The 21,656-nt window shown below is 50.4% G+C and overlaps 2 protein-coding genes across 2 annotated transcripts; one reads left to right on the top strand and one right to left on the bottom strand.

The window, feature by feature from the left end:
• The first annotated feature begins 188 nt into the window (after positions 1 to 188).
• On the top strand, positions 189 to 5,661 carry C18H15orf40 (chromosome 18 C15orf40 homolog). The gene is made up of 4 exons (XM_077317766.1): positions 189 to 357; positions 1,553 to 1,679; positions 3,258 to 3,385; positions 5,352 to 5,661. The coding sequence occupies exons 1-4, from the start codon at positions 256 to 258 to the stop codon at positions 5,442 to 5,444; spliced, it is 450 nt and encodes a 149-aa protein (XP_077173881.1). The 5' UTR covers positions 189 to 255; the 3' UTR covers positions 5,445 to 5,661.
• A 10,382-nt stretch (positions 5,662 to 16,043) lies between these two features.
• On the bottom strand, positions 16,044 to 20,859 carry RAMAC (RNA guanine-7 methyltransferase activating subunit). Its single transcript, XM_077317694.1, has 4 exons — positions 20,706 to 20,859; positions 19,837 to 19,983; positions 18,927 to 19,103; positions 16,044 to 16,731 (listed from the first exon to the last, which is right to left on the bottom strand). Exons 2-4 carry the CDS (start codon positions 19,971 to 19,973, stop codon positions 16,548 to 16,550), a joined length of 498 nt encoding a protein of 165 aa, XP_077173809.1. The 5' UTR covers positions 19,974 to 19,983; positions 20,706 to 20,859; the 3' UTR covers positions 16,044 to 16,547.
• Positions 20,860 to 21,656: the final 797 nt, after the last annotated feature.

The following is a 21,656-nucleotide window of genomic DNA, read 5'->3' as shown; positions in this document are numbered from 1 at the left end:
GTAGAGACAGAATGCTCTGCCAATAAGCTGCATGTCCTTCCAAAGGGAATTATATCTGCAAATCTAGTAATAGCTCAGATGGCCGCCGGGTCGTTTGCCTAAGACCCCGCAGGAGAAGGACCCCTCCCGGTAGGTAACCAGTGGTCGTTCCTTATCTCACTACGCCACGCCCCCCTCGCAGGCCCTTCCATCCAACGACTGGGCGGGGCCGACCCTGCGCGACAGAGCCCGCCTCCAGGGGGCGCAGCGGTCGCGATGCTGGGATTGGCCCGTCCTGCTTTCCGTCGGGATCCGCGTTGGGGGCCTTTCTCCTGGCGCGCTGCGAGGGAGCGCTTCGGCGGCACCATGCCCCGGAAGGTGGGTGGCGGAGGAGGGGGTGGGGTGGGGTGGGGGGGCAGGGCGGCCGGAAGAGGGGTGCCGCTGGGGAAACTGAGGGGGACTTCCGGTGTTAAACGGAAATGACGAACTGCGCCTGCGCGGGAGAGCGCTTCTGCCCGGAGGGAAGCTTCGTTGGGTTAAAAGGCTGCGCTCGAGCTTTGTGGTGCTCCAGGGAAGGCGTGGAGAGGTTTCCTGGATACTCTGGCCACTGTGAGGGCTCTCCAGATGCCCGTGGACTACAATTCCCATGAGCCCCTGCCAGCCCATGTCTCCCTCTCTCTGGCAGGGGCTCATGGGAATTGTAGTCCATGGACATCTGGAGGACCACAGGTTGACTACCCCCTGCTCTAGGCCACTGTGGGGCTCTCCAGGTGCCCATGGACTACAATTCCCATGAGCCCCTGCCAGAAAGAGAAGCTGCCAGGGGCTCATGGGAGTTGCAGTCCATGGGCATCTGGAGAGCCCCAGGTTGGCTGATCCTGCCTTGAGCAGAGGGTTGGCCCTTCCAACTTTGTGATCCTCTGAGGCCTCCCAGGGCATCCAGGGAGGCTTCTCTGCAGAGCCCGTGGTGGGATGCGCTCTGCTGCTTTTAGATTCTCCCCTCACCTGGCAGAGAATAAAGTGTAAGGACGGTTGCTATCATTGGGCTCCAGTTTGGAATATTCCTCTCCACTTTGGGGGGGGGGGATCTAAAAAGAGGGTTGTTGCAATTTCCTGCCTGCAGTGATGCAGTTTATTCTACAAGTGGTTCTTACCTTAATTGCCAGATGACGGAGGCAGGGCATTATGTCCCTCTGTATACTGACCCAGTAGGAGTGGGAGGGCAGGCATCAGGGAGATGCTTCGAGGAAATACTGTAACCATATTAATGTTTAAAGCATGTTTGTATCTTGAGTAAAAGACAGTATCACATGAGTTCGACACCTCTGCCAGCATCTAGTTGATGTTATTGGTTGTATGGGAACTGTTCATACTTGAAGCCAGTTGTCCTTGTTTCCTCCCTCCCACCTTTTTGCAAGGAGAGCAATCTGTGGGGGTTTTTTTAAATAGTGTGAATTGTTTCAAAAACTCTTGGGATTGTTTTGATTAGGTGGTCAGCTTTTAGGACAGCTGCCTCGAGGTTCTTGCCGTGTTCTGTTTCTTCTATCACTGTTTTCTCTGCTTTCTCTTTCAGGGGAAAGCTCAGACGAAGAATGCAACAGCACCTGCAGTTCCTTCAAGCCCCGTGGCGACTGACAAAACTGGCTCTCTTACCATCGCTGTTCATGCCAAGCCTGGATCTAAACAAAATGCTGTAACAGGTATATGAGACATCTAAAAGCCACTTTTTTTTTGATCCTGTTACTGCAGCTGCCAAATGTAGTTTCTTAAGATAACTTTGTTTTCAGGGTGCAATCCTTTTTTGTTTTCAAGAGTTTCATAACACCTTAACTGTTACGAAGTAGGATTGTACAGCGGGAGGACAGAAGGGGCAATCTGTTCAGCTCCAGTGGTCTTATAAACTGACTACAACCTATAAACATGATCTCTGTGGAAGACACAGTGTGGATCTGGGCTGGGTCTCTCTCAGTAGGCCTTAGACCATTCCAGGGGTGGCCAAACTGTGGGCTACTATTCCCATGAGCCCCTGACAGCAGCATGCCAGCTCTGGGTTGGCAGGGGCTCATGGTAATGGTAGTCCATGGACATTTGGAGAGCCACCGTTTGGCCACTCCTGGACTAGAGGCTTAGAGCAATGTAACAAACTACATAGAATGTTCAGACTTTCTGTTTGCTTTTTGTTGAAGGATATAGGATGGCATCCGTGGCCATAAGAGTTATATTTTTGCAACATATCAGATTTGTTTATGCACCGGTAGAATTATACTGCCTTTCTATCAAGACAGTTAATTATATCTTGCTTTGGGTTTGCTGAAAAGGATCTTGACCAGACTGTCCTCTGGGGGTACGGAACACATTTGTGTAGTGAGAGCTATTTCTCTGCTACAACCTCATTCTTTTACATTGGACTCTGGCAAGCTGCTCAGCACAAGCGTGGTGGGGCCAGGTTGTGATAGCCATGCTAGATTTGGGGGTTTTCATTGGAGACAAATGACTTTCAAACTGGAATGGGGCTTATGCTAGGAAATACTGCCACCCACTCAAGAGTCTCTATCCTGCACTAGGCCGCATTTCAGGTTGCCTGGTAGAATCAGGCTGGTAGTGGGGGGATTTGGGGACGTGGAAGCTCTCCAACATGCTGACATCACACGGAAATGATGCTAGCACACTGGGGCCAATGCTCTGGCTTTTGGACAAACGCCTATGGTAGAGTTTTCCTCCAAAACCAGAGTGGGTGCCAGCTCCCTGCCCCCAAAACTTGCGGAGCCGCTGTTAGCTGCAGATGCCTCATGCCAAGAGCAGCTCTACAAGTTTCGGGTGGGAGAGAGCAGACACAAAAGCAGCACAAAGCCACAAAGACAAGTCCCAGAAGATGGTGAGGGGGGGTTGGGGGGGTTTCCCTGCTTTTCTGAACCCCCAGAGTTCGAGGTGAGGTGCCAAAGGGGGGAATTCCCACGTCTCATTGGATGCCTGTGGAAGAAGAAGGCCGATGTCAGCAGAAACATGCTGCAGAGCATGAGCTGTGTGGGGCTTTTCTAGGTGTAGCTCTGTGCTTAGCTTTGGAATCTCTCGTAGAATTGTGCAAAGCCAAAAGGATCTCATCCTGGGCTTTGTCCAACGTTTCTGGGACGAGTCTGACGGTTTTTCCCATGAATCGCATCTTAAAAGGATGTGATTAAGTTTACTGGTTTAGGGCGACGGCAGGTTTCCAAAACGTATATTAAAAAAATAAATAATTATATCTATTGGGGGGTGGGGGGAATCTTGACATATTCCAGATCTGACAACGGAAGCCGTGGGTGTTGCGATTGCTGCCCCGCCGTCCGAAGGGGAGGCCAACGCAGAGCTATGCCGCTATCTTGCCAAGGTCCTTGAAGTGAAGAAGAGCGAGGTGGTGTTAGAAAAGGTACAGTTTGCTGAGTTCTGTTATAGGATCGTTTCTGTAGCAGCCCGATCGCCCAGTGTAACACAGTCTCACTAGAGCTTGGCTGCTTGTCAGTAAATAGTTGGATGGGGAACCTTCAAGGAAGTCCAGGGTCAGTACACAGAGGCAGGCAATGGTCAACCACCTCGGCTTGTGTCCTGCCTTGAAAACAGCATGGACATGGGGGCCGCCTGTGCGACTTGACAGCCCTTTATTATAATGACAGCTACCGCGTTTAAGTGTGATTTTATGCCGGGCTCTTGAAACATATGCCATGTTTACCAGAGAGGGGCCACTTTGACCACGTTCATTTGACCAGCGTGAGTTCATTTAGTCGGTCCAAGCATTGCAATTTTCATACTGGTGTGATGAAATTACCAATAGCCGTCTTCTCAGCAAAGGATGCCTGCAGCTTATATGTCATTTTAAAGTTCTGTGAAGCTTCTGAGGGAGGCTCCAGTTCCAGGGGAGGCCAAACTGTAGCTCTCCAAATGTCCATGGGCTGCAATTTTCACCCAGCTGGCAGGGGCTTGTGGGAATTGTAGTCCATGGGCACCTGGAGAGCCGCAGTTTGGCCACCCCTGGGCTAGACTCTGAAGTCTCCCAAACCGAGGAGACCCGCCTTCATTCTAGTCCTGTTTACAGTTCGTTAGTGAATTTAGTTTATTGCAATCAGAGAGTCAGGCTCAGTGAACCATTATAATTACAATTTCTCTGTATAAAGAAACACTTTCAATCCTTGAGGCTGGCTTGGATCACGTAGGCACAACATTTGGCTACTGTAGTAAGGCTTTTCATTAATTTATTTTATTATTGTATTTATTTATTATACTTCTATGCTGCCCTCCCATGAGGCTCAGGGCGGTGTCCATTGAATCATGATAACAATAACAACAATCATAACAGTGGGTTCCAAGTTAACAACATGTTTGCAACAGTTTATAACAAAGCAATAACTTGTATAACTTCTAGCATAACCCATAGGAAGGTTGCTTTGGATTCAGATAATGGGGGGGGGGGCTGTCTGAGGACCAGCAGATGTCGTTTAGCCTGTCTGCCTCAACCAAATGCCTGGTGGGGGAGCTCCCTTTTGCAAGCCCTACGGGATTGTGAGCGTTCAGGAAGGGCCCTGATCTCTTCAGGGGGCTCGTTCCACCAGGTGGGGGCCAGGTTGTGTCCTACATAGTGCAAGGGGTTGGACTAGATGACCCACAAGGTCCCAACTATTATTCTATGATTCTAGGACAGAGAAAGCTCTGGCCCTGGCTGAGGTATAGCTCTTTGGTCCATTCCGCTTCTGTTTGGCGTGGCTCCCTAAGCGACACGGGGCAGATAAGCGTGCTGCAAGCTGTAGCATACAAAGGGCAATGGAAAAGGATACGTTCAGTCATTTCCAACTCCCTTCGCGGGCAAATGCACCATCTCTCTGGCCTGGGAGTTCTTCTGCATCTGCCCTCTAGAGGTGCCGTGGGCCCGGCCGAGCATCTTGCTAATGGGAAAGCTCTTCTGCATTTATTGATGTTGATGGACGAGAGGGAGGCAGCGGGTTTTAATGTGTGCCTCGGAACTAGCGATGAGAGAAAGGCTGGGCCGCTTGCTATGTCTGTCTGTCTTTTGGTAAACTCCCAGCCTCGTGGGCAGAGCTTCAGACTGCATGTCTGCTGCCTTATCACTCTGCGCCACAAGAGGTTCTGTTGTCTTTTGGTATCTTCTCTTTTTTTGGCCTGAAAACTCGCTTTGCCTGATCTTCACCCAGTCCAGGGCTGTCTAGAGTGTTCCTTAACTGGCATCCCTGTCGTCCGCTCGTGTGTGCTTCTCTCTTTTACCGAAACAGCAGCCCTCCCTACCTGGGGTTCACAGAGAACACTGCTGCTTTTTGGAGCACCCCAGTGGACTGTGCATGGCTGCAAAGCCATCTCAAACCCCTTTCCTTAATGTATCGAGACAGGGTGCTAAATCACGAGACAAAGTTGTGAAGATTTTGGCACCCATGACCCCCGAGGAAGCCTTGGAGCGGCTGAGGACAGAAGCCGGGAGCTGAGACCATCTCGTGGTGCTGCTGAATACGCCGTCTATGTTTTAGCGCGTCCTTTCCCGGGAGGTGTCCAAAGGAGGAAGCCAAGGTACACGACAGCGGGGAAGGACGTTCTCTCCCGTCAGGGCCTTCAAACGTGGCATCTGGACAGCACGGAGAAGATCAGTGTTTGCTTTCACATTCGTGACAATCCCCCCACTGCAATTGAATGGTTATACTAAGATTTCGGCTCATGGTCACTTGGCGTGCATGCGTTCGTCACATTTGCCTGTGTTCAGTTCCAGTTTTGGTTCTGGGAAACAATCGTGTGCAACCTGTTTTCCCCCTGAGGTCAAAGAAGGTGTTTTGGTCTTTTTGTGTGTTCGTTTGTTTTGTTCATTGCCTGCATCTTATTCTCCCAAAGAGCTTCCGAAAGTTCTTAACTTTTCCTGTCTGTATTTCCAAGCCGGGTATTTTGGATTTCTTCTTTCATACCATCGCTGTCTTGTAGACCAGGGGTAGTCAACCTGTGGTCCCCCAGATGTTCATGGACTATAATTCCCATGAGCCCCTGCCAGCATTTGCTGGCAGGGGCTCATGAGAATTGTAGTCCATGAACATCTGGGGGACCACAGGTTGACTTACCCCTGTTGTAGACCATCGGGATGCCCTCAGAATTGGCCCATTTTAAAATAAAGCGAGTCTATCGTGCGCTCAGATTGATTGCTTCTGTCTGTCTGAATCTTCCTTGTATTCCACTGGGAAGACGACTGTTCCACGGTTTCTTCAACGCAGCTACGGAAGCCGCCAGGAGCTTCCTAGGTGGCCATTGAACCCAATCCAAGTATCTGCTGGTTTGAATTGTTTGGAACAGAGTAAGGAAACCCAGTCAGAAAACAGGTGGGAGGAAGGGGAGATGCCTGCCAGGGGTGGCCAAACTGTCGCTCTCCAGATGTGCATGGACTACAATTCCCATGAGCCCCAGGGTTGCCAAAAATCATCTGCAACTGGACAGCAGTCCCCGCCACCACTATTAGGCTCGCTCTACTTTCCTCCTCCTGCCAAATTTACCCCAGGTAACGACATATTTAGATGCTGTTGCCTACTAATTAAGGACATTCCATTATCCTTTGCTGTCTCCCTCTCTGACTCATCCCGCCTTTTTTATTACCTCTTGCCTCTGCGTCTCTCCCTGTTCTGCTCACGACAGACCCGCAGGCTCTCTTCTGCTGCCCTTGAGGTCTCCCTTCTCTCCTCCATCCATCTCAACAAGCCCTTGCTTTCGACAGCCTTTCTAATAACTGGCAGTCCGGAAGCGCCCCTTCTCATGCCTTCCTCTGCCCTGTCGAAAGACAGAAGCTTGGTCATCATTCCTTCGCTCTAGCCTCATTTCCCCTCTTTGTGTTAAATACTCCGGGCCCCTCCTCCTCCCTGTAAAGGGAGATGCTTTGCTCTGTCGGCACACTTCTTAACCTAGATTTTCGGCTCCTTTGCACAGGGACGCAGTCGTTTACTTATCCGGAGGCTGCAATAAAGAGCAGAGATATCCAGCCCAGCCCTCAGGGGTGCCGTTCAAATCTGCGGAGGCTGCACGAAAGAGAGGGGGCCACATCCGGGATCCAGGGACAATGTAACAAATCATTCACTTTTCTGTGGCCAGGTTTTCAGTGCCTGATCTCGGTGGTCCTTAGTGCAGAAAGACAGGAAGTGCTGCTATTTATTTAGACACTTCCACACACCACCTTTCTCCCTGATCGGGACCCAGAGGGGCTCACAGTAGCATCCTCCCTTCTTCCGTTTTATTTTCACAGCCGCCGCGCAGGGGAGCCGAGAGAACGGGGTTGGCCCACGGCCACTGACAAACCTCCCTGTCAGAACTGGGGATTGACATCTGGGCCTCCCTGATCCCCATTTGACACTCGAGAGTAGTACAGCTGGATAGATATGGTTGGGGCGTTTGGGGCAGAGAAGCCTCCTGGGGCCACGATTTCAAGAGTCAGCCATCGCTTGTCCTGCAGGCAGGTTTTCGGAGGTGTCCGCAGATGGGCCGTGATGCCGGCTGGTGCTTGCTTCCTTTTCTTTTGAAATCAAACCCTCTTTTGAAATCAAACCCTCGCCCTGTCGCCTTTTTCCCAGCAAGGCCTTTTCTGAGGTTCTGTCTCGGCGAACTGGATTTTCCTTCTCCCTAGCACAGAACGGGGCACATTTTAAAGCTGCATGCCTGCCCCCAGTAAAATTTCAAGGAGGAGAGCACGGCTGAGACTCACACGAAGCCCTGACTTGTGTGTGCAGGACCACATCCCCGGGCCTCCTTAGAATCGCAGCAGAGACAGACCCCCTCCCCTGTTCCTCTCCCTCCGCTGTGTCTGTGTCTTGTGGGGACCTGCTGTGAGCATCTGTCCTTTAGCGGAGGGCTCTCCAGGCAACGCGCAGGTTTAGCAAGGTCCCTTTTGCCGTCTGAGCATCATCGAGTATAAAACCGTGGATTCCTCAACGTGGACTCAGAAGAGTCAACCAAAACGGACACTTTATGAAATCCCCAGACGATTATGAGCATTTTGCCAATGTGATACTACGACTACTACTATGACAGTATATTGGAAGAGCAACCACTGGCGAAGATAGAACAGAAAGCGGGTCACTTAACCAAGGATCCCGTTTTGGTTGACTCTTTATGTTTGATCATATGTTTGACCATTTAGACCGGGGGTAGTCAAACTGCGGCCCTCCAGATGTCCATGGACTACAATTCCCAGGAGCCCCCTGCCAGCATTCGCTGGCAGGGGGCTCCTGGGAATTGTAGTCCATGGACATCTGGAGGGCCGCAGTTTGACTACCCCTGATTTAGACTTTCTGTTATAACCTTTTCACTTATAGAGAAGACAACTACATCATTGTGCCTTGTGATTTCCTTTTTTTCTTCTGAGTCTGAGCATCATCAGCTCAAGACTGGCGCCTCCTGCGTTTTGGAAATCACCTGGGGCTTTGCAGCTTCCTGCTGGGCATTTCCCCTTCAGCTAAATGCACCTCTGACAGTTCCGAATCTGGAGTACATCTCAAGTCTTGGCCAGCTCCTTGAAACGGCATCCAGAACACTCCCAGAAGGCCTTTCTCTCCCAGGGGAGAACCGTCAAGCAGCTATTTTCTTGGCAGCCTTTTTAACAGGGAACCTTCAAGTCAGGCCCCATCATAACTCGCTTGCCTTTCAGTTTTCCTCTGCAACTCTGTTTACAGAACTTGCTTCTGGCTACTGGGGTCGCAGGAGACTTCTTCGGTAGATCTGATGCAGCTAATTTCTGCCGGATAATAAGGGTTTCTATTTTTGCCCAGCCACCGTGCTTCTAAAATCCAGGTTGCTACTGCCGCAAAAGCTCTTTTAAAGCCCAAGGACACCGTAATGTCTGGGTTTTATTCTTACAAAGCCGTCTTTTCACGGGTTGCGCTGGACTTGAGCGGCGGTCTCCCTGTGATGCCGATCAAAGAACGTGAGTTTGTGTCAGGAGGAGAGATAGAAAGAAGGGTCGGAAGTAAAGTTATGGGCACCTGAAGGACCCAGCAGGAAGGCCAGCAAGGGGGTACTCTGCTCTGACAGGGATGCAAGTTCCTTTCCCCATAGGTACTTAGGGCTCCTGGAGGGCTTTAATTTATTTATTTCTAACGAACATATTCCTCGCAGTGCAAAATTTTGGAATTGCCACCTTAGCACATCATGGTTGAGTCGTGTTTCTCCCCCCCCCCCTCCCCTTCTTCCAATTGCTGCCTAAAATATCTTTCTGCCCAGGCAACGCGCGCCCTTGGCGAATTATATTTCCAAATTTCCAAAGGCTGATGAGATGAGCCACTGCCAAGATGATGTCTTGGGTCCCCCGCAGTGACAGATATCTGGAACTGCAAGATATGCAGATTTATCTTTACTGGGTTTTTTTTTTTTTTTAATATAATGAAAATCCTGCAGAGTTTAAATTAAGCCCGGCCAACTTTTCTTGTCACTCTCGGCTCACTGAGCACTTAGCAATTCCGGTTGGCTCGTTGGAGGTCATTTTACGCCGTCGGCTGCATGTTGCCGTGCCGCATTTCACCAAGGGGATGTTTGCATCCCCTTGAAGTGCCTTCTGGCAGCCGGCTTCAGCTCAGTGCTTGGGTCAGGGAACAGTGCCCCAGGCTTGATGACTTAGGCTAGCCTGATCTCATTAGACCTTGAAATCTAAGGAAGCTCAGCCATGGCTAAGCGTGGTGTTGTGGTTTATCTGGCGGTCTGGGTTTGATTCCCTGCTCCTCCTCAGGCAGCCAGCCGGGCGGCATTGGACTGGTCACAGTCCAGATAGGTCTGTTCCCACAGATCAGTTCTCTCAGAGCTCTCTCAGCCTCCCCTCCCTCCCAGGGTGTCTGTTGTGGGGAGAGGAAAGGGAAGGCGATTGCAAGCCGCTTTGAGACTCCTTCGGGTAGAGAAAAGCAGAGTATTAAAAACCCAACTCTTTTAGTTTGTAGACGGGAGACCACCAGCATCACTGCACAGAGGTAGGCAGTGGCGAACCACCTCTGTTTGTTTCTTGTATCAGTGAAGTCAGCTGTGACTTCGCTGCACCCAAAATATTCCTCGGCCAGCTGCTGCTTTTGTTTTGTTCTTGACCCCAGGGGCAGTTGGCCCTGGCTCAGTCTAATTCAGGGGTAGTCAAACTGCGGCCCTCCAGATGTCCATGGACTACAATTCCCAGGAGCCCCCTGCCAGCATTCGCTGGCAGGGGGCTCCTGGGAATTGTAGTCCATGGACATCTGGAGGGCCGCAGTTTGACTACCCCTGGTCTAGTTGACTGGCAAATATCCAGAGGGCACGAGTGTTGTTTGCGATTCCCCGTGGGCAGGCTGCTTAGAGGCCCTGGCAAACTCTGCAGAGGCCCTTCTGAGTAAAGCACACACCAGTGTTCAATCTGCATTCACTTGTGTGAACCCACTACAAGAACTGAAAGGAGGAGCAAATGGTTTGTAGCTCAGGGGGGTCAGAATGTTGGGCTGGGGCTGAAGCGATCCGGGTTCAAATCTCCAGTTGCCATGAAGCTTTTCTTGACAGCCCTTCCCAGGTTGTCGTGAAGGCAGCGGAGGGAGAGCAGAGGGTCCCTCCAATGTGTGCATGAAGGGGAGAATGCCCATCCTCTGTCATTTGTATAGAAGAAGAAGAGTTGGTTCTTCTATGCCGCTTTTCTCTACCCGAAGGAGTCTCAAAGCGGCTTAAAAACGCCTTCCCTTTCCTCTCCCCACAACAGACACCCTGTGAGGTAGGCGGGGCTGAGAGAGCCCTGAGATTACTAAAGGAGAAGAAGAGTTGGTTCTTATATGCCGCTTTTCTCTACCTGAAGAAGGCTCAAAGCGGCTTACAATCACCTTCCCTTTCCTCTCCCCACAACAGACACCCTGTGGGGTGGGTGAGGCTGAGAGAGCCCTGATATCACTGCTCGGTCCCAAGGCCACCCAGCTGGTTGCATGTGGGGGAGCACAGAATCAAACCCGGCTCGCCAGATGAGATGCCCCCATTCGTCACCACTACACCGTGCTGCCTGTATTATAAACATCATATTCAATGCTTAGAGAATGGGAGACCCCCTTTTTAATGCCCTGGACATTTTTAACAGGTTATTCTAACCCAATTTTATCTGCAAGCAGTTGCAGTTTGGCTTGTAACGCAGGGCTGCAGAGAAAGTGAGAGGAATGTTTCTTATTAAATTTAAGGAAGTCACCAAAAGGATTTTAATTCCCCCCACCAGCCCGCCACCATCTAATTAAATCTATTTGATTAGTCAAAAGCTTTTCGTAGTTGGCAAGTTGTAATCATCTTTCCCAATGATTGTGGGGGGGAGCGCTGTTATCTTTTGCACTGAAGCAAAACTAACACTTTGTAATTACCGTGTGATGCTGCCAGGTTCCCTCTGCCATAGCAGCCGAGCAAGCACAGAAGGGTGCAGTGGGGACGACACATCAGCAAATGGGAATGCAAAAGTGTTGTGAAAGCTCTTGCAAAGCCCCCGCTGTGCTGGATTGGTGACTCCATCAGAAGTGCCTCCAGTCATTTGCTCTTCGAGAATCCAAGCTGCCTCCACAAGCCCTGATTCAGTTCAGTGACTTCTGTGAAAGCACTCTCTCTCTCTCTCTCTCTGTCTCTCTCTCTCCCTCTCTCCCTCTCTCTCCCTCCATCTCTCCCTGTCTCTCTCTCCCTCCCTCTGTCTCTCTCCCTGTCTCTCTCTCTCTCTGTCTCTGTCTCTCCCTGTCTATCCCCCTGTCTCTCTCCCTCCCTCCCTCCCTCCCTCTGTCTCTCTCTGTCTCTTTCTCTCCCTGTCTCTCTTTCCCTGTCTCTGTCAGTCTCTCCCTGTCTCTCTCTTTCTCTCCCTGTCTCTCTCTCTCTCCCTCTCTCTCTCCTTGTCTCTCTCTCTCTCTCTCTCCGTGTCTCTCTCTCCCTCCGTCTGTTTCTCTCTCTCCCTGTCTCTGTCTCTCGCTCCCTGTCTCTCTCGCTCCCTGTCTCTCTCTCCCTCCCTCTATCTCTTTCTCTCCCTGTCTCTCTCCCTGTTTCTCTCTCCCTGTCTCCCTGTCTCTGTCTCTCTCTCCCTGCCTCTCTCTCCCTGTCTCTCTCTCTCCCCCGCTGTCTCTCCCTGTCTCTGTCTCTCTCTCTCTCCCTGTCTCTCTCTCTCTCCCTGTCTCTGTCTCTCCCTGTCTCTCTCTCCCTCCCTCTGTCTCTCTCTCTCCCTGTCTCTCTCTCTCTCTGTCTCTTTCTCTCTCTCCCTCCCTCCCTCTGTCTCTGTCTCTGTCTCTCTCTCTGGCACCGCTCTAAGAGAGAGTCTTTCAGAATTCATAACGGGAAGCCAGATCGTAATGCTCAGATCCAGAGCACATGGCGCTTGGCTTCCGAGCAGACTTTTCTTCAGATCTGGAACTTCCCGTCTTTTCCCTCGCCCTTTTCACAAATGACAGTGAATGCACAAGCATCCTGCAGGTCCACGCATACAACTATTTGTTAAAAAGGAGCCAGCGTATGTCTGCTTTCCAAATGAAACAGGATGCCAGCCCCTACGTAAGTGCATGGTTTCGAGCGTGTGCAGTTGTGCATGCGCGGTATTGCGATCTGAGAACCACTTGACATGCATATAAAGAAAAATAAGCATACAGTGCACTCAAATAGTATGAGCGTTCACCGTAACTTCTGAACGCACCTCTCCTTTTAAAGGCAAGCATGTTTCTGATCTTCATGGGAAGCAATGGATTCAAGAGGTTCACCAGGTTGGCCTGAAGCAGCTGAACAAAGTTTGTGTCCGGTGGTACTTTTAAGACTGACAAAGTTTAATTCTGAGTATAAGCTTCCAGAATTAAACTTGGTTGGTCTTAAAGGCGACGCTGGACTCAAATATGGTTATGTGGGGCGATGCTCTGACTGGCAGACTAGGGCCTGGGAGAGTTTTCCCCCATCCCTCCTAGGCGGTGACCTTGGACCAGTCATTTTCTCAACACTGTTGTTTATAGCAGGGGTAGTCAACCTGTGGTCCTCCAGATGTTCATGGGCTACAATTCCCATGAGCCCCTGCCAGCAAACGCTGGCAGGGGCTCATGGGAATTGTTGTCCATGAACATCTGGAGGACCACAGGTTGACTACCCCTGGTTTATAGGGCAAAGTTTCTCTCTGAGAACTTCCTTGCATGGCAGATGCAGCCTAAGCACCCCCATGATAAGGTATTTCTTTTCTTTTTTTAACTTCCCAGAAGGCTCGGGGTGGGGGGGGAAATAACCCGTGACAAATTATAGAATGTATGACTCCTTCTCATCATGACCTTTCTGTGCCTAGCATCTTCCGTGTCCTTTTGGTGAAACGGCAGCCAGCTGTCATCTTACAGGCAGTGGGTCTCTTGCTCAATCAAAGAATTACAGGACGGCAGAGCTGCCATAAAGCACTCTGCTGGAAAACACAATCAGGGGCAGGCGAGTATGTTTTTGTCTATGACGGCAGGCTGTTTGTCACCTGAATCAGTCCTAAGTCTTCCCCCCCTGGAGCGTATTAGCAGAGCCCAGGTACTCTCTGGAGGGTTATGTTACATCAGGCTGTTTACGAGAGATTCTCCTTTGGGGAAGAATTCATCCCCAGCATGCTGTCCTGTGCAGTCTCTATCCTGGAAACAATCAGGACAGAGGGTCCCGGGAGGCAGGAAGTAGGGATGAGGTCAGCAGTAAATGCAGAACCAGGGGAGGGATGAGGACAAGAGACGCCTACGAAGGGAAGCTCTGGGCCTTGGCTGAAATCTCACCATAGCTGTGAATTCAGACTCTGCAGCTTGAGAACGCCGACGCTGACTTGTTTGTATTATGGGCTTGAAGTGATACCGAACGTGGAGGATTACAGGAAGAAGGAAAGAGCTGTGTGATCCTTTAGAGCAGGGGCAGTCAATCCGTGGTCCTCCAGATGTCCGTGGACTACAATTCCCATGAGCCCCTGCCAGCATTTGCTGGCAGGGGCTCATGGGAATTGTAGTCCATGGACATCTGGAGGACCATGGGTTGACTGCCCCTGCTTTAGAGACTTCACAGGTTTATTGGTGGCAACGTAAGCTGGACTTCATCAGGTACACCAGCCTGTCTCCACATTATTACCATTGAGGGACCCCTGAAACATCCTTCAGGCTTTGAGAAACCCCAGAAGTGGTGGGATTGTGCAGAATATGGTCGGGAAGCAGAGCTGTGGACACGCCCACCCAGAGCTCCTCCCCTTCCCACCCCCTCCAGGCACCATCATTGGCCTTTTGGGGAGGGGTGGATGGGTCAACATGGCCATATATGGCCGTATCAACCGTTAAATGTTTAACAAATTAATTAATTAATATTAATTAATTCCCACCCGTTTGGGAAACCCTTTCAGGGCCATCAAGAAACCCTGGTTGAGAAAGCGATAGGCAAAGATGTGAAGAAAAGGCCGTGCAATAATAATAACAACAACAACAACGCCGTGTGGGCGTGTCCACAGCTCTGCTTCCCAACCCTATTCTGCACAATCCCACCACTTCTGGGGTTTCTCAAAGCCTGAAGAATGTTTTAGGTGTTTCTCAATAGGAAGAAAGTCGAGAAAGGCTTCTCCAGGGAGAGCAATGTGTGGTTCTCCCCCAGTTTTATCCTCACAACAATTCTGAGAAGTAGGCAAGGCTGCGCAGAAGTGACTAACCCAAGGATTGCCAGCAAGCATTGTTCCAGAGCAGGGGTGTGTCTGTGTGTGTGTGGTGGTGGTGGGGGGGGGGGTTGTCTTCCAACCCCCTGAACTCTATGGCCAACCTGGGTCTCCCATCCAGGCGTTGAGCAGAGCCAGACTTGCCAAGCTCCCGCAAGGAGGCTGCATCCCGTGCTTTTCAAGATGGGACAATAATGTTTGGACATCCCACCAAATTGCTTGTCACTATTACAAGCGACAAGCAATTTGGTTTCAGAAGCATGATATAAAGGGCCTGTGGGAAGCCTGCGATCTTCCCCAGGAACATTCATGACCCACACACGCAATCTGGGCTGGGGTTTCTGCGCCAAGGATCCAGGGTGACGCCGGTCCAACTCACGTCAATCCATTTGGCCTGGAAAGGGAAGTTCTGTTTTGCCTTGGCTGGGGAACAAGCTCATTCAAAGCCACGGCTGCCTGGCGCTGCTAGCAAGAGGCATTCCACGGCTTCTCATCCAAAACACCCACCTCATCTCTCCTCCCCCATCTGCCTCTAGTGTTATTTTCCTCGCTCTTCACTTTGACGCATAGCTTCTCGATTTATATCTGGTAATAATATCAGTCGTTGTTGTAAAACGTTGACAGTTAGAGCGGTTCCTCAGTGGAACAGGCTTCCTCGGGAGGTGGTGGGTTCTCCATCTTTGGAAATTTTTAAACAGAGGCTGGAGAGCAATCTGATGGAGAGGCTGATTCTGTGAAGGTTCAAGGGGGTGGCAGATGACAGCGGATGAGTGACAGGGATGTGAGTGTCCTGCACAGTGCAGGGGGTTGGGCTAGATGACCCATGAGGTCCCTTCCAACTCTATTATTCTATGCAACCCTGATCTAGAGCCTAGCACTAGAATATATTGTAATGCAAAGTTAAAACCAATGGACAACATTATCCTTTCCCCCCAGAGACTCATCTCCTCTACTCTGGTCTCTTGGCTACGACAAGGCTATACAAACTCTGTGCTTTATCAGGGGGTGGGGCCAGAAAAGGAGCAGGCAGCTGGAGAGACATAACTAAGGTACAGGAGAGCCTCATGTTATGGGGAACTGCGGAGCTTCCAGCATTGTTCCTCAATGTTTCCATCCAATGAAAGAGGCAGGCAAGACCACACAGACTGCCAATGGAGACACCGTGGCCCTGTTTTAGTAAGTCACTGAATTTTATGCCAAGCTGAATCACAGCACAGCCGCTGGCTCCTTAATGACCTTGAGAAGTAAGGGGCTAAGAAAAAGAGAAAAGACTTTAATAAAGAGGATCTTGGGTTAAGATTTCCTTTTAAAATTTTGCATCTTTTACTGTTCTTTCCCTCTTCATCTGACACTTTTAGCTTGTCAGTCTTCAGCAGGTTAAATGGAAAACCACACCATGCAGATTTATAAAGAAAGACGCACACACACTTGGAAGTAATGAAACTAGAAAACAAAAGCGTATTTATTAGCAGTAGCCGAACAATGTCCCAAAAAATGCATCCTGTATGTTTCTCTCCCACAATGAAAGATTAAAATGTAATATATCTAACTCACTAGCAACATCAACTTGGAATTTCAGAAAGAGTAGCCCAGCCGTGCTTGTGGCCCTTGTTCAAATTCATCTGATACAAAATTGATTACTTTTTTCTCTGGACTATTTAATACCAGTGGCACAAAATGGGAAGCAGAAATGAACAGCAGGGCAGTGAAATCACAGGTTTACCTTACGCAGTCCCGTTTCAAAACGCCTGCTACTTTTGCTAAACTGTCCTGCAGAAATACGTCAGAAAGCTTTGGGGTTAAAAGCAAACAAATCGCCACACCTATTATACACAAACTCAAAAAACCTAAAACTGAATAAAATAAAGATTTACACCTGATAAGAGGGAGATAATAATACTGGGAATTCAACTGCAGGCCGTCATAGTAACGGGTTCTATCAGTAATGACCGTAATGGGGCCGTGGAGAGTAAGAGCTGTAACCATAATGGGGCATTCGTCCGTACTCTCTGTGTTGCTGATAGCCGCCCCCCCAGCCTCTTTCTTGCCACTGTCCAGATCGATAGCCTCCTTGACGGTCATACCGCTCTCCTCGGCTTCTGAACTGTCTGCCATCTCTGAACCTGAAGAAGTGGAAAACGAAACAGCACAGGCTTCATCAAGGTGATCCTACAACACCTTCACATTCTTAAAGCAGTTCCTGCACCAAACCCACTGCCCGAGGCCCAAGGAAGCATCCAAGACACACCAGTTTTGAGGTGGGACCTGGAAAGGATCATCATGATGCACAGCCAGGGATAAGATCCTACCCCTTCAGGGAATTTTGGGCTATTCGGGGAGGAATGGAGATGTGCAAGGGGGTCACACCGGGATTGGCACATAAATTCACCAAGCACTGCAAAATAGCCTTCCAGTGCAAGGCAGGATCAATGTGGATGGATGGATGATAAACAATGGACAGATAGACAGATGAACACTGGCCAGATAACAGAATCATGGAAGAGACCTCCAGGGTCATCTAGTCCAGGGGTCCCCAACCTTTTTATCACCGGAGACCAGTCAATGTTTGACAATTTTACTAAGTCTTTTGCCGAGGGACATCACCACCGCCGTCTGAGCTCCTGCTCCACTTGTTTTCCCACCAGCACTGCTGGTTCCCCGCCACCCGGTAGGGGGCGCTGCCAGCAGCAGCTGCACAGTGCCATGCCAAGGGGGAGTCCCAGCCATGGCAGCTGCCGGAGAGCACCAAAGGTGAACCGGCAGCAGAGCGGCAGGGCAGCCTCCGAGGCAGCAGCCGTGGAGGAGGACGAGGAGGAGCCGCGGCCCGGTACCGACTGAGCCACGGACCGCTCCCGGTCCCCGGACTGGGGGATGGGGACCACCGATCTAGTCCAACCCCCTGCACAATGCAGGAACTCACAACTACCTGCCCACCCACAGGGACCCCAATTTCATGCCCAAGTGATCCCACAAACACACACCAAAAATCTTCAGGCTAAACAGATCAAGCCCCCTCAACCGTTCCTCATATGACTTGGTCTCCAAACCCCTCACCATCTTTGTTGCCCTCCTCTGGACACGCTCCAGTTTCTCTACTAAAGAAACATAGTCTTGTGGTAAATCACAGCTATTATGCAGCCCACCAAAGAGAAAGCTGCTCCGTTGCTACCCAGGTCCATCCTCCCCCCCCCCCTCCCCAAGATAAGGAAATTCTCCTGTTCTTACGCTGTTCTAGAGGACAGCCTCCCCATCTGGTTGAGCGTTTTGCTCTGGGCAGTATGAATACCCAGCGGTTCCATTCTAGCGGCCCAATCAACTCTCATATTTTCCCCTGGTTTGTTTTCTAAAGGACAACAGAAGCTGATGGGCTCCTGATTGACTGGCCTGGTTTCTCCCTAGCCCTGAGGAAAGCACTACCAATTTCTCATGCATAGCATCCTTTTTCTGTCTCCTAAAGCGCCGGTAGGCAAGATAAAGTTTAAAAGCTCTGGGAGGGTAGCACTGCAGCCTGGAGTGAAAAAATAAATTAAAAGCATGACGTCCAATATTGTTGGTATGTACAAAACCCGGGGTGCTTAGCAGAGGGAGATGACATATATTCAGTGGTCAATAAAGAATGAAATTAAATGCAGGCCAGGCAACGCAGAACATGTAAAACAAAAATATTTTTTGGACAACCAGAGAGAACTAATTACACAATGTCTAGTCTGCTCCTTAGCATGGTCAATTTTCTGTTAGGCCACAGAACCGTCAGTTTATTAAGGCAAAGGAATGGATCCTTTTTCTCTGGCTGGAAAAATCACTTTGTGACCAAGGAAACAGCAGATTGCCCTCAAGGTCGTTCTTTCAAGAATTTCAGTTCATCCCTTTTGGCATAAAGAACACTGTGTCTCGGCACTGCACAGAATGCAAAATCTATCTGCACAGGGGCAAATTTAGAAGAGTTCTACAACTCTCCTTTAAAAAAAAAATTACCTAGTGGGTTGAGGTAAAATTACCTGGGGAAACTCACTCAAAACAGAACTGGCAAAAGCTGGCCCCAGGGGACAAGTCTGCCCCATGACAGATAATAACTCAAAAAGAAACAAGATACTGTGGAAAGCAATGTCTAACCAGCAGGGTCCTAACCTGCAGTCTGTTTTTGTGGAGATGACAAAGTGGTATTCTGGCTTGCCACCCACCCAGCTCTCTTCCAGATAAAACTAGCTGCTGATCAGAACAACACCCTGCAATGATAAACATTGATCTAACGCCCAAGGTCTTTTTATTTTCCCTCTGTGAAATGAAGAAGCCTATTTTAACAAAATAGAACCAGTACCGATCTCTATATCGCTGGTGACTCCCTGATCTGCTTTTCCAGTCTCCTATCAGGGGAGGTGGATCTTTGGGGCGCTGGATGTATTTCTGATACTCCTCATCTTCCAGTGTGAATCGATGGGCAAACATCTTTTCGTAATTCTGAAGGATCTCAGCGGTGGAAAGCACCTTGCATTCTCTGATGGAAATACAAAAGCAACAACAACAAAATCAGCACCCTAGTTTGACAAAACAGTTTCGATTGACATTAACTATGGGGCTAAAACCTTTGACCAGTTGGATTGGCAAGACACGTTAAACGGGTCTGCACAACCAAGGAGCCACCAGATATGGTCTATGTTCAGTTAGGTTCACAAACCGATTTTACATTTTTTATTAGTGTTTTGTCCTGTCCCCTTCCAAGGAACCTAGGTGTGTGTGTGTATGATATGCATTTCCTTTGATCCCTAGGTAGTTTCCTTTAGGGATTTTAAAGCGTTTTTGATCTAACGTTCATCCTGTTCTTCCATCTGCTCTCCGGATCCCAGGTCCAAGGGGGAAAAATTGGGCCCTTTCTTTGTGGATAATGTCTTTTTATGGTTTCTCATTGTGGTAGAATTGAGACTCACTGACCTACTTTAAACTGCAATTATTGCAGTGTATGTGCCCCCCCCCCCCACAGGCACACACTTCGCACTGATCTTCAATAGGTCTGGGTTGCCTGTTGTGTGAAGAATACACTGCAGTCTAAGCAGCACTGTAACCAACTGTTATAGGGACAACAAATTGTTTTGAAAGTATATGAACAGATCATTCTATTCGTGCTTAAATCTTTGCACGGATTTATGGGCCTGCAACCCCAATTTCTCGCAATACAGCCCTATGATTCCCAAACAAAAGAAAAAAATGCACCGTCCAAGGGGGAGTGTTACCTGTTTAACCAGTCTTCTACAACAGGAGGTGGATCTGCAGGGCAGCCAACGTATTTCTGATATTCCTTGTCTTCTGACGTAAATCGATGGCTAAACATCTCCTCATAATTCTGAAGGACATCAGGCGTAGATGCCATTCTGAAATCTCTGCAAATACAAGGAGCCTTTTTAAAAGTGAATTCTCTGTGTTAAGGCAGGAGCCAGGAGTAATTGTTGGAAGTTTAAGAGACATGAGCAAGCCCAACCACAACACTGATGGTGCAAGGCCAGTCACAAAAGTTTTGGGAAGTCCCCATATCCCAGTTTTCCCTACAACAGAGGCAGCTGTTTTTGAATGAGCACTCCTTTGTCAAGTTGTGTTGTCTCCTGAGCTCTCCAGAAGCACCTCATGCTCCAGGAAGGCAGAGGAAACCCAGCACATGACCTGTTTTGAAGAAGGCAGGGGCTCATGTTACTCGCATTGCGCCAACCGGAAAGGGCGGGCTATATAAATAAAACTATTATTGCTATTGTTCTAAGACAGGGGTGGTCAACCTGTGGCCCTCCAGATGTCCGTGGACTACAATTCCCATGAGCCCCTGCCAGCAAATGCATGGGAATTGTAGTCCGTGGACATCTGGAGGGCCGCAGTTTGACCACCCTTGTTCTAAGACAATCTCGCTGCCAGGTGGGATCGGCGTGGCGGGTGCAGGAGTTCCCCCAACGTCGCAGGAAAATGACGTCGGCGCTTCGGGGGAATTCTATGGTTGCCGGGCAACCCCCGACTCCATTTGCGCAGACGCCAACCGCCACGTTGATTCTTCCCCTCCTCCCAGGCCCCCGTCCGGGCTCCATTCAGCCCCCAGGAAAGCGGAGAAAACGCTCCTTACCCGGCGCCCGGCCACCCTTCTTCGGCTCCTCCCTTTCCGCCCCACGGCGCCCTACTTCCGCCTACGCCCTGGCTTTGTGGGCGTGGCCTTGCCGGCGGTTGGCGGAGCTTGCTGCTGCGTTGGCCTCGTCTAGGAGAAGGGCTCGGGGGCGGGGCCTTGTCGGCGGTGGGCGGAGCCTGCAAGTGTTAGGCTTCGCGAAGGGGCGGTGGCGGTGGGCGTGGTCGCAAGAGGGGAGGGAGGGAGGGGTCGCCTCTTGCCCCGCCCCCAGGCGAGTGGTACTCGGGGCATGTGCAGAGTGCCTTTCCCTTCCTTCCTAGCCGGGTGGGAAGGTGGGGCCGGGGGAATCTCCCGGAATTAACACCCCTCTGCAGACTGCCGCAATTAGAGTCCCTGGAGAAAATGCATCCTTTGGGGGGGTTAGGGGTGGACTCAATGGCATTGCCCCCAACTGCCCTCCCGAGGATCCATCTCCAGGGGTTTGGCTCTCCAGATGCCCATGGACTACAAAGCCCATGAGCCACTGCCAGCTCATGGGTATTGTCGTCCATGTTCCTCTGGAGAGCCACAGTTTGGCCACCCCTTCTACAAGGCGATGAGTGAAGGGTGCAGATGGTTGCAGCAGCCCCACACTTTTACAGTAAGACTGATTATGTACCCCGACTGAGCCCCCCTCTCCCCATTAGGGATGCTGGCCTCCTGGTGGGGCCTGGGGCTCCCCCGGAATGGCAGAGCCGCTCCAGACTGCAGAGATCAGCTCCCCTCGAGGAAATGGGTGTTTCGGAGGGAGGTATTGACAGCATTGTGCCTCAAACCTCCCCAAGTCGCACCCCAAATCCCCAGGAGTTGGCAGCCCCATGACCTCTGCCAGTGGCAAGGTGAGCCCCGGCCGTCCTCCTCCCCATCTCCTCCCTGCCTATCTTGCAAGACTGTCAGTTCTGTTGACGGAAAAAT

Source organism: Paroedura picta, chromosome 18 (genome assembly GCF_049243985.1).
Source record: "Paroedura picta isolate Pp20150507F chromosome 18, Ppicta_v3.0, whole genome shotgun sequence".
NCBI classification, from domain to species: domain Eukaryota; kingdom Metazoa; phylum Chordata; class Lepidosauria; order Squamata; family Gekkonidae; genus Paroedura; species Paroedura picta.
The sequence above is the reverse complement of the archived record's forward strand: the minus strand, read 5'-3'. Positions and strand labels throughout refer to the sequence as shown.

Coding starts and splice junctions, on each gene's coding strand:
- C18H15orf40 (XM_077317766.1), top strand. CDS start 256: ATGCTGGGATTGGCCCGTCCTGCTTTCCGTCGGGATCCGCGTTGGGGG. Junction 358..1,552: donor GCGGCACCATGCCCCGGAAG/GTGGGTGGCGGA, acceptor TTTCTCTTTCAG/GGGAAAGCTCAGACGAAGAA. Junction 1,680..3,257: donor TAAACAAAATGCTGTAACAG/GTATATGAGACA, acceptor GACATATTCCAG/ATCTGACAACGGAAGCCGTG.
- RAMAC (XM_077317694.1), bottom strand. CDS start 19,973: ATGGCATCTACGCCTGATGTCCTTCAGAATTATGAGGAGATGTTTAGC. Junction 19,104..19,836: donor GTAGAAGACTGGTTAAACAG/GTAACACTCCCC, acceptor TATTTCCATCAG/AGAATGCAAGGTGCTTTCCA. Junction 16,732..18,926: donor CACCAGCGATATAGAGATCG/GTACTGGTTCTA, acceptor CCACTTCTTCAG/GTTCAGAGATGGCAGACAGT.